The sequence below is a fragment of the Rhinoderma darwinii genome, chromosome 10 (assembly GCF_050947455.1).
Source record: "Rhinoderma darwinii isolate aRhiDar2 chromosome 10, aRhiDar2.hap1, whole genome shotgun sequence".
Lineage (NCBI taxonomy): Eukaryota > Metazoa > Chordata > Amphibia > Anura > Rhinodermatidae > Rhinoderma > Rhinoderma darwinii.
In genome coordinates, this window is record NC_134696.1 from 99,882,351 (window position 1) to 99,894,362 (window position 12,012).

Sequence of the window (12,012 nt, forward strand, 5' to 3'; positions counted from 1 at the left end):
AATCGAAGTTCCCCATATAAAGCAATATTCTTTGTTAGATAACGCAAATAAAGTACAGCTTACTGACGTAGGTTTCAAGTGTAACCTGCCCTTAGTCATTGCATTTGTAAAAAAAAAGGGATAATTTCCTGCTGAGCAAGTCCGTGAAATTATTTTTATGACCCGCCACGAAAAAACTATAAATGAAGAACCTCGACCAAGTTTTTCTTCCCACACTAGGAGCTGTCGACGGGAATTGAACAATGGCTTCCCTGATCGCAATTCTGAGTCTTCTCTCAGCTCTTTTAGCACCAAGTAAGTTTTCTAAAAAAATCGTATCATAAAATTATTTGTCTCTTTGGTTTATTTTTTAGGGATTTATTCATAATATTGTTATTAACCTCCGTCGATTTAGCGGTATGAGGGCTTATTTTTTGCAGGGCGAACTGCAGTTTCTATTGGTACCATTTTGGGGTACTTTTTGACAACTTTTCATTTTATTTTTTTGCAAGAGATGAAGTGACAACAAAACAGAAATTCTGACTTTTTATATTTTATACGGCGTTCAATGTGCAGACTAAATAATGATATATTGTAATAGTTTCCATACCAGTTATGTTTAAAAAATAAATTTTCATTGCGCTTGAGGGAAAATGGGGAAAAAGGGATTTTTTTGAACTTTTAATTTTTTTTCTTTTTTCTTTATTAAAAAAAACTTTATTTTACGGTTTTTACTTGTCCCCTAGGGGATTTGAACCAGTGATCGCTGGATCGCTTGCACGATTTACTGCAATACTAATGTATTGCAGTATATCGTGATACTGACAGTCTCCTATGAAGCTCTGCTGGAGGCAGGGCTTCATAGCAGTACGAAGATGGCGGACGTGGGGGCCGTCCTCAGTCCCCCAGGCTGCCACGCCAACCAACGGCACCGCCCGATCGTGCCGCGGTGGGGGGCATTGGAACGTAACAGGAGGTCGTCCCACTGTTTTTTGTCATTTAAATGCCATGGCATTTAATGGTTAAACGAGCAGGATCACGCTTGAGCAGCAACCTGCTCATTACCCAGAAGTATCGGCTGTAATACACAGCCGACACGTTCGTTCTATGGAGCGGGCTCAGCCCGTGAGCCCGCTCCATACTCCCCCAGCCGACGTGTGCTGTATATATATATATATATATATATATATATATATATACACACACGGTGAATGAAGGGAAGGGGTTATTAATAATAATATAAAATAGAATTATAAAAAATAATAATATAATTATATAAAATAAAATAATAATAAAAAATAATAATAGTATAATAATATAAAATAATAAAAAAACAATAATATAATACAAAAAAAAATAAAAAAAATTATATTAAAAAAAAAATAATAATAATAATATAACAATATAAAATAAAGTTACATAATAACTATTTTATTAATAATAATAATAATAATAATAATAATAATAATAATAATAATAATAATGTCCAGTAGACTCTCCAGAACAATAAGTCTCTGTAGCACAGGTGTTACCTCTACTCCTGTTCATGAATTTAGGCTTCCTTCACACACAATTTTTCTGTGCCGTTTTTTTAGGGGGCTTGTAAAAAGACTTTTTTGTAGTCACACATTTTTTACCTGCTTTTTTTTCTGCCATTTTTTCTTTCCTTTAGAGAAGCCTATGGAAAACACCAGTAAAAAAAAAAAGCCCCTGCTGCAATTAAAAACAAATCGCCACTGCTTGTAGTGTGCTTAAATATTTCCTATTGACTTCACACAAAATCACGGCAAAAAAACGACGGCAGGAAGTATGCCGTAAAAAAATGTGTTGTATTTCCTTAAAACGCTACGTGTGAAGCCCCCCTTAAACATTTGTCTCAGATGTCGCTCATCTCAGTGACATTACAGCAGAAAAAAAAGTTTTGGCAAACAACAGAGTAATAATTGATGGATGTGCTGATCGTGTGACGTCTCTTTAGGTTACGCTCTCACGTGTACCGTGTGTTCGTCTACATTGGCCTCCACGTGCTCAGGCAGCAGCAATACTTGTCCTTCGGGCTCTGTGTGTGGATCCTCATACAGTGAAGCCAGAGCAGGTGAGTTATATGACTTAGTACAATCTTTGCCGTTTTTTTTAAAGGGGGGTTCCAGTTTTATGTAAACAAATCGTAATCATTGTATAAAGTTTTGTGATTTTCTAATAAACTTTGTTTTTCAATTCCTCATCATTTTTTTTATATCCCTTCTTGTGGGCAGTAAATGGGCACATTCCTGTTAGGAAGACAGAAGTTTTGATTGGTGAGGGTCTGAGCACTGAGACCCCCACCAATTGCTCAAACTAAGCGGCAGAATTGCTCGTACCCTCTTCATGTCTCTTTGGCTTTTTCCAGAAAGCCGATGTATCGGAGTACAGGCTCATAAACTTTCTATTGAGCCCGTACTCCGATACATTGATTTCTGGAAAAAGTCGAACAGAAACGAAGCGGCTGAGCGATCACACGAGCACTTCTGACGCTTTGTTTGAGCGATCGGTGGGGGTCTCAGTGCTCGGACCCCCACCAATCAAAACTTCTGACATGTCACTATGACATGTCAGAAGTTTGTCAAACATTTAGTTACCCTTTAAAGTTACTGAGATCATTTATCCCTATTCTTCTGCATCTTGTCGGTATTATATCACCTGTTCACACAGGGAGATGTGCTGCCGACAAGAGACCATTTTTATAACATCATAAAAGTTGCAATCAGCCGAATATCTGATGTCTGCTCGTTCGTCGCCTAATTGCTTTCCTGTTTACATTGGCCAATGATCAGAAAGGAGCACACGTGCCAGCGCTCCTTCACCTCATTGTCCTGTGTAAAATGGTCTTAAAAGATGGCGGGAGCGACGCTTCCCAACCTGCAATGTGGGAGGAAAGGGTAGGCAGTTGCTTAGAGGGGGGGGGGGGTGTAATTTATAGATTTAAAGAAGGTTGAAAAAGTGAGCATCGGATGGCAGAATATGTATATACTGTATGTCCTACTGTTCACACTGTCATCTTCAGGACTTATTCCCTACTCTGAAATTGACTATTACACAACATTTAAAGGAACACTTCACTAAATCGCAAGGACATTCTTATGTTCGCTAAAACATTTCTATTTTTTTTTTAATGCTGTGCAATGGAATGATTGTAGTTATTATTTCAATAAAACTATGTATGTGTTAAAAAAAAATGAAAAACTATTTTTATACACCCTAAGGCTATGTTCACACGCAGAGTCAAAAACGTCTCAAAATACGGAGCTGTTTTCAAGGGAAAACAGCCCAATTTTCAGCCGTTTTTTGAGCAACTCGCGTATTTCGCTGCGTTTTTCACTGCGTTTTCGCTGCTTTTTTACGGCCTTTTTGGAGCAGTTTTCATTGGAGTCTATGAGAAAACGGCTACAAAAACGTCCCAAGAAGTGTCTTGTACTTCTTTGACGAGGCTGTAATTTTACGCGCCGTCTTTTGACAGCGATGCGTAAAATGACAGGTCGTCGGCACAGTACATCGTAAAGCCCATTGAAAGTAATGGACAGATGTTTGTCGGCGTAATGGAGCTGTTTTTTCAGACGTAATTCGAGGCGTAAAATTTCTGAAAATAGGTCGTGTGAACCCAGCCTAACAGTTAATAGAGGGGGGTCCCTTGTTCAGGATCTTTATATCTTGGCCACAGTGGAGAGCGGATTTAAAGAACATCTCTATCTCTCTGGAGGACCTGTCCTGGCCTTCATTACACAGACAACACATTGATATGAATGGACACTGTGTAATGCTTAATTTCACCTGTGGTGGCGCTGCAGGGAAATTGAACACCTACTGTCAGGTTTCCCCACAGATCACAACAACCTAAACAAAAACCTCACACCAAAGATGGCATAAATTGGGGTCCCTTATAGTATATAAACCTAAAAACGGAGATGGAGATGTTTCCATCACGTGGCACCTGTCACATGACGCGCGGCGCGTCCCGTGATGCGTGTGCCGCCCGGTGGGCGTGTCGAGCGCCGATTTTCATTCACCGCAGGTGAGCCTAACTCTGTCTACTTATTATTTAAACCCCTGGATTTTTAATGTATGTAGCCTCTAGCTCCTGATGAAGCCGGTCACAGGGCGAAACGCGCGTCGAGGCGCTTGTTCACCCATCCACTCCTTTGAGCCTTCACGCCTTTCATCATGTCTCAGGGTATGTGCATAGGTTTTTTCAGCTTTGTGTAGCCTCCACAGTATTGTGCTTTGTCATTCAGCCATGTCAGCTATATTTTTCTTGGCCATTTGAGCCGTCATACTATCTGCATACGTTTACAGCTGCATTCGTTACGTACTACCATATATACTTTGCAGGTTTTGTACGTACTACCACATTCACTATATTCTGTGCAGGCTACATTTCTCCATACGTTGATATTTTAGCTGATAGCATGGCACTATGTATGGGACCTACCACCCCATACCCCTGGACTTACTGATTACTTATTTATACTCAAGCGTGCTATAGGTCATCAGTGGACGGTTGATTTTGTTGGTCTTGGTCTATTTCCATCTGACCCTGTTGTATATGTCTCCGTATTTATTGTATCATATCTCTTTTTCATCATTTGTCATTTGTTATTATATTCAATAAAGATTTTTTGTACTTTTATTTTTGGAGTACATTACTTTTCTAAGGGCTATGTCCCATTTTGGTTCATTCCCCACAGATCACAGCTGATCGCTGGGGTTCCCAACAAGGAGACACTTCTAACAAGTACAGATTGTACAAAACAATGAACCCCATTAACAATTTTTGTAAGAAAAAATTAATTGTTCTGTTTTGTTTTTTTTTTGTAGGTGGAGTAACGACTCAAGCTTTGGTCAGGGAATGCACACCTACATCTCAATGTAACTTCATCGGCAGCATCGGCATACCACAAGGACAAACCAGGATGGTCACTGCGTGTTGTAACACTGACAACTGTACTCCTACAATTCCTACATGTAAGTCCTCCATTTCTACTCTTATCTACATGTACCTGTAGTCTACGAAAGGAAATCGTTCATTGACTCTAGGAATCCAAGTTTACTTGCATTAACCGATTAGGAATTACAGCCATTTTTTATTACATAGTCTCTCCTTTGTTTTCCCTTAGGGTACGAACATACACGCCGTAAACACTGCGGATTTTCCGCAACAGATTATTTGCGGAAAATCTGCAGCGTAATACAGTAGCAGCAGTGTGGGTGACATTTCAACAAATCTCGTCTCCACACTGCCTAAAAAACGCACATAAATTGACTTGCGGTGCGGTTTCGTCCGCCGCAGCATGTCAATTAATGCTGCGGAATTGCAGCTCTTCTGTTGAGAGTTTGCCCCATTGAATTCAATGAGGTGCTTAAAGACACAACAAAGTGGTCTGTGTTGCGACCTTAGCAATTCCGCCGCAAAAATCTCAGGTAAGAGAAAAATAATGATAGTTATACTTACCCAGATTTCCCTGCCTCTTCTCCAGTCTGGCCTCCTGGGATGACGTTTCATGCAATGTGACCGTTGCACCCAATTACAGGATACAGCGGTCACATGGCCTGCAACGTCATCCCAGGAGGCCAGACTGCGCGCAGAGAAGAGGGAGGGGTTACAAATGAAAGTTTTTTGTTTTTTTTTCCGCTGCTGCTTTACAATGTGGTGCAAATGTTCGGGCATTCCCTGTTGTGTTCAAGGAGGATATGCTGCAAAGCTTGACGCAGTGTATTCGCCCAGAACACGGCAAGTGGGTTTTTTACCCTTACGATGATGAAAATCCATTTTTGCCTCATGAAGATTTTTGCCTTCCTCTGGATCAACCTTATCATTATCAACTATATTACAATGTTACCCTGCTGCTTAGTGCTTATCAATGGGACACAGGAACACGAGCCATGTGACTTTATACAGAGCGTTCTTGACCTAACACTAACACTATAGTTTGATTATTTCTAAGTAACCCCTTCCCGACATCCACCGTACTTACAACACTCAACCATACATGTATGGGCTGTGATGGCGCGGGTTTAGGAGATGAGCCTGCGCTATTGGCAATGGGTGTTAATTATATATTACAGTTGGCACTGTGCTGCAATGGCTGGGATTGGAGTTAACTCTGATCCCTGCCATTTATCCCCTTACATGCTGTGGTCAATAGCGGCTGCAGCAACTAAGTGGTTAGACAGAGGAAGGAGCTCACTCAGTCACCCCATTGCCCACCCGCCAAATGATATCAGAGTGCCGATGAGTAGCTATGGCAGCCAGGGGCTTAACAATGACCCCTAGGTCTGCCATAGTACGCCTGTTAAGCCCTAATAGGATGTCTGTCAGCAATATACTAAGGCATAATACACTGCAATATTGAAGTATTGCAGTGTATTATATGAACGAATAAGAGATGGCATGGTAAGGTCCCCTAGTGGGACTAACAAAAAAAAATAAATATATATATATATATATATATATATATATATATATATATATATATATAAAACATTTAATAAAATGAAAAAAATATAGAAAAAAATTTAAATTATACACAGTTGGTATTGCCATGTCTGTAACGGCTTGGAGGATACATTATTATGTTATTTATCCTGCATAGTAAATGGTAAAAAAAGAAAATGCCATAATCATTGTTTTGTTCATCTCGCCCCCCAAAAAATGTATTCAAAATAATTTAAATGACTTATGTATAGTACCATAAAATTATAGCAATGGGTATGTTCTACAAAAAATAAGCAACATTAATAAAAAATAAAAAAGTTATGGTTCTTGGAATCCGTGAAAGAAAAACAAAAAAAAATTGACTGGGTCGCTGAGTGGTTAAATGTGAATTTAGAGCAATTTGGATTTAAAGGCTATGTAAACCTTCGAGCACTTTTTTTTTTTTTAAATAAAACAATGTATTAGAGGATTTAAAACAACTTTTTAATTGTTTTTATTATTTTCGTTTTTTTCACCTTCTGAGATACAGCTTCTATGTATCCTTGATACACTGAATCTGTATCTTGCGCAAAAACCCTAATCCGTCAGATTAGCGGGCTTGACGGCTTTGGTAACAGCGGGTCGGGCGTCTCTCTGACATGCAGGATCACATCTGTGTTCATGAACTTAGATGTGATCGATAACCGGTGGATCCTGCTATCACCAAAGCCGGGAGGACTGCTGACCTGATGGATTTGGGTTTGAGTGCAAGATACCGCTTCTATGTATCCAGGATACATAGAAGCTGTATCTGTAAAAAAAACTTTTTTAATTAAAAAAAAAACTATTAAAAAGTTGTCTTAAATTCTCTAATATTTTTTTTTTTTTTTTAATGCAGTCGAAGGTTTACATAGCCTTTAAATGGGATTTCTGCCTTGGGCAACATCATACTATGTGTCTTCATAAGGAATGTATAGGTAATACAGGTGGTGCCTCTAGCAAGTCATCATAGAGACCTGTTGACAAGAGAAGTTCTCACTCTGGAGGACCACAAGTGTCTGTGTACGGCGTTGAAGCTCCATGGTTTCCATCCATAGAGAAGGTGACCACTGACCAAGAAGTGCCCTGGGCAAAACCAACTGATTGAGATGTTAATGACCTCTAGCAGACGGGCAACCTCTTTATCATGGAGAAGGTGGATGATGAAAGTTCTTCATAGGTTCATACAAAAAAATACATGATCGACTAAATGTTATGAAAAAAACTCCATTTTTATTTCTGTTCTTCTCCTTTTCGGTTCCAGTACCTTCACCAAGCTCTGTCCCCAATGGACAGGTCTGCCGATCCTGCATATCTCTTGACTCTAACTGGTGTTACACTTCAGATACATTACAATGCACAGGAAACGAGAATATGTGTCTTCTCCAGACAACAAAAGTAACAGGTAACAAGAATTTTAATGTTTTTTTATTTCACTTTAAAGGGGACGGTGCTTTTATATGGCTTGATACCAGCCATAAAACGAGTGCTGATCGACGATACAGCCGCAATCCATTCACAAGAGGCAACGATTGTTAATGTATGGGAACAAGCAATCATTAATATTTGTCCATCCCCATGCATTTGCTTCTGGATGAAATCACATCTCCCTGTTTACACAAAGTGCCGACTGGCGCCCATTTTTTTGGCCGCATAAAAGATCCAATCAGTGAATTGACTGCCCATCCCCCTGTTTACACAGCGAAATTATCTAGAGTTCGTACGAACGCTTGTTTTCCCCATTATTGGCCCATGTAAAAGGCCCTGAAGGTTTACAGGTCCTCCAGATAAGATTTTTCTTATCAACACTGAGCTAGAGAGCACTTTTTTGCCCACTAAATAGTTTTCCGATATGCCCATTAGGGGGCCAGTAAAAAGATTTACTGTCTCTATGTAAGGAAATAACAATAACAGGAAAGCACATACATATGGGCCCCTTTCATGCTGCTGATTGGCATTGAGGGCTCACAGAAGTAGAGATAATTGAAAAAAATATTTCTATTAGCTTGTAAATTTTGGCAAGACATCTCTTTTTCATATTCAAAACTGTATGGAGGAAGGAAAGTGACAACCTGTCAAACCCAAAGTGATGTCACATTTAACCTTTGATGTTTTCCATGGGGGTTAGCGAAGATGCTGCAAATCATGAACAACTAACGCATTTATCGACATTAATAAATAAAATATACTAAATAAATCTAGTTTATAAAACCTGTCTAAGAGAAAATTATCCAATGACAGTGCAGCTTTTATTTTTAGGACAATTTAGGAAATGAAATCTGCACTGTGATTGGCTGCTATGGTCTACAAGGACAGTTTTTCTGTTACTCAATCTTCATATATGAGGCTTAATATTGTAACATTTCTAATTGGTATTCTTATAGGATCAGTCTCCCTTTCAACAGCCATTCGGGGGTGCGCAACAAAGAGCGTCTGTGATATTGGCAGCCAGTCCCAAAGCGCTTCAGGAATATCATCCGAAGTTAAGTTCATCTGCACCAGTGCCGGTATGAGTCTCCATAAAGTCGTCCTGACTCCGGCCATTGCGTGTCTTCTACTGCTGAAATTCTTCTTCTAACAGTTGTTGAGAATCTTGGATTAATGGGGCCAAAAAACATTACAGATATTTGCAGATAGAACTTTTTTTTATATTGTTCCTATCATTGTCAGATTTTTCCCAATAAATCTTGGCTGGGAAATATCTAAGCACAAAGAAATATAACAATTGTCTCCTGTTCCTATTGCTTTTCATTCTCTTGTAATTTTACTATTTTTGCAAACTGCTTCAAGTGATGATTCGAAACTTTGTGAAATTTCCCCTCCCCCACTTCCCCAATTGCTGAATGAACCGATCTAATAAATTGTACACCAAGATCTCTACAGCAATAATTACCTAAATGTAAGGAACAATAAATCTACACAATACTGTGGAGTTTTCTCTTTTACGTATTCATTATTTATATTAACACTGGTTGAAATAAACATATCTTACTTTACTGCCTATAGTAAAAATGGTATTCTCAGTGTCAGTAGGCAGAGGGTTAAGCTGGTTATAAACTTTAGGTGGCTGTCAGTCAAACAAATGAAATAATGTCACCACAGGAGACTAGAAGATTTACACAGTTCACACTAACATCTTATTGAAAATGTGTCTTCGTAATGTGTATAAGAAGTAGAATGGCTTGCACTGCAGCTGGTGTGTAGGGGTACTCTCGAATAATGGTCTAAGCCCACACGTAAGTCCAAAATTATAACTCAGCACTCTTCAAAGATGCATAGATAGGTCGGAATCATCACCAATTGGTATTATATGTGGATTATTTTCTTCTATATACATATTCAACTCAAGGGTGTCTCTTCCAGTACTTATTAGAAAATTTGAGCAATTCAATTTCCGAAGCCTTTAACATATCAACATCCAACGATTCGGTGGAACACTTAAACATTGATTTCACTTTAAATGGCAATCTAGGGCTATTAAGTGCCTGGAGGTTTATATTCCCTTGGACTTGTCCAACCTTAATACAGTGAACTACCTCTCTTTTTTAAAGCGGACACTTCAAGATCTAAAATCTTCTAATCGTCTCCAATTATCATGGTTTGATCAGATCAATATAATTACAATTATCACACTGCCGACGTTCTTGTACCTATTGCAAATTATTTCCATTGTCAACCCGAGTACATTGTTTAAAAGTATACATACAGTCAAACAATTAGAAATTTTGTCTGGGGTTAATTGAGACCTCAACTGAAATCTAAGGTTGGAGCTGGTCGTCTAGATTTTTATAAAATTAGGTCGTCCTCTTGATGAGAATAGTTGATTGGTTCCACAATGGCACTGACTATCAGTGGGTGGGAATAGAGAAATCATTCACAGACCCATCTCTGAAGTCCTTACCTTGGATATTGCCAGGCTAGTTTCCAGTGATTTCACTCTCTTGACCCAACAACGCCTTAGCTTTGAGATAAGATGATCGTCGGGTGAGGCTTATTCCATAGGCTGGTCTGATGAGCCCACTGTTTGACAACCCGGCCTTTCCTCCTGGTGTAAGCATGAAATCCTTTGTGGCTTTGCATTCCTCGTGCGCCACAATGCTGTGCCAGGTGATGACTGATAGCTTTCGACTCTCTCCATTTTAATGCTTCAGGGGACCTGTCCGGAGAGGATCACTCATGGTTGGAATATGCTGCATTGCACACAGTCTCTAAAGCGTTTGAATCCCCATAGCTTCAGACACTTTCTCTCATATCATAACGTTTCTTTATGGTCTTCTGCTGAAAAAAAACCCCCCTGGGAATGCAAACTCAATATAAGTCGGTCTGAGGCGGATTGGCAGCAAATCATTATCTTAATTAATAAGATGTCAATAAATTGCCAGGTCCAAGAGAAAAACGATGAAATCTTGACAAGAGGGTGCAGATGTCCTGACATACGTCATACATTTTACCCAGTGGTTTCTTACCTTTGTTGACATTGCAATATGGAGACTGGTGCAACGTTACATTTTTGGAGGACTTCCAATCTTGCAGCCATTTTCACAAATAATATTTGAGATTTCCTACCAAGTGACAAGTTGTACAGTGACGTCCACCCCCCAGATTGCCAGATTGCGCTATTATCTTTAATAATGGGCCCAGTATCTAAGACTAGAAAAAGATTCTTAGACACTTCTTGAGTGCTGCCCATATGGTAATCCCTGGACACTGGAAATCCGTATATGCCCTTTTGATCAGCGAGTGGATTTCTGAAATTGTCAGGAATAAGTGTACAAATAATCCGCTATCTCAAGTCCATCACTACTCTGATCAGCAGAGTCTAAGGCTACTCTATGGTCTTCACCAGAGCCCACCGCAAGGCAGGTTAGATTTGGCTGCATAGAACCCAGGTTGCATTAACAGAATATGGTGTTGGACAGGAGGTGCAATGCAGGCAATACCAGAACTGAAAACCAGGCAGCCAGAAGGTAAGCAGCAAACAGAGTACACAACCAGGAGAGACTGTAAGTCTAAATCAGAAAACAGAAGAATAGCAGGAGTTGCAGATGTCAAAACCAGCGAAGAGCAGAATGTCCAAATCAGTAAGCAAAAGGGTTAATCTAAAGACAGAGCCGGGGTCCAGTTCCAAGAATCCAAATAGTTAGGTAATACAGGGTGTAGGCAGGAGTTTGGTACAAGTGACTAAGGTGGCTTTTAGTTGGGGGCGGGATGGGGCAAATAAACAAAGCCCTTTTTTTTTTTGCTCTATTTTTGTGCCGCCCAAGCGTCCTGCTCAGATCTGGCATGTCTTCCGTAAGTGCGGGAGCTCTATAATGGGAAGTGCAAGGCAACTGTTTGCTCCCGAATGCTAGCTTCTTCTGGCCAGCATCATATGCGGTGCCCTGCGTTGCACGCTTACAAGTGTGATGCAGTGATGTCATCCTCAGCATGTGAGCATAAAACTGCAAACTGCCAGGGTTGAGGACAAGTATAGGCAGTGCTTGACTCCTTGTGGGAATGTGAATAAGCAAGTATTGTAAATAAGGTCATAACTTTATATAGGGCAT

At 39.7% G+C, this 12,012-nt stretch overlaps 1 protein-coding gene across 1 annotated transcript; it reads left to right on the forward strand.

Moving 5' to 3' along the window:
• Positions 1 to 242: 242 nt before the first annotated feature.
• Positions 243 to 9,068, forward strand: LOC142662692 (phospholipase A2 inhibitor and Ly6/PLAUR domain-containing protein-like). The gene is made up of 5 exons (XM_075840903.1): positions 243 to 294; positions 1,958 to 2,074; positions 4,831 to 4,977; positions 7,731 to 7,871; positions 8,851 to 9,068. The coding sequence occupies exons 1-5, from the start codon at positions 243 to 245 to the stop codon at positions 9,042 to 9,044; spliced, it is 651 nt and encodes a 216-aa protein (XP_075697018.1). The 3' UTR covers positions 9,045 to 9,068.
• The last annotated feature ends 2,944 nt before the right edge of the window (positions 9,069 to 12,012 follow it).

Excerpts from the sequence above, each read along its gene's own strand:
- LOC142662692 (XM_075840903.1), top strand. The coding sequence starts at position 243 with ATGGCTTCCCTGATCGCAATTCTGAGTCTTCTCTCAGCTCTTTTAGCA. Across the intron at positions 295-1,957 it reads CTCAGCTCTTTTAGCACCAA|GTTACGCTCTCACGTGTACC; the intron begins GTAAGTTTTCTA and ends ACGTCTCTTTAG. Across the intron at positions 2,075-4,830 it reads ATACAGTGAAGCCAGAGCAG|GTGGAGTAACGACTCAAGCT; the intron begins GTGAGTTATATG and ends TTTTTTTTGTAG.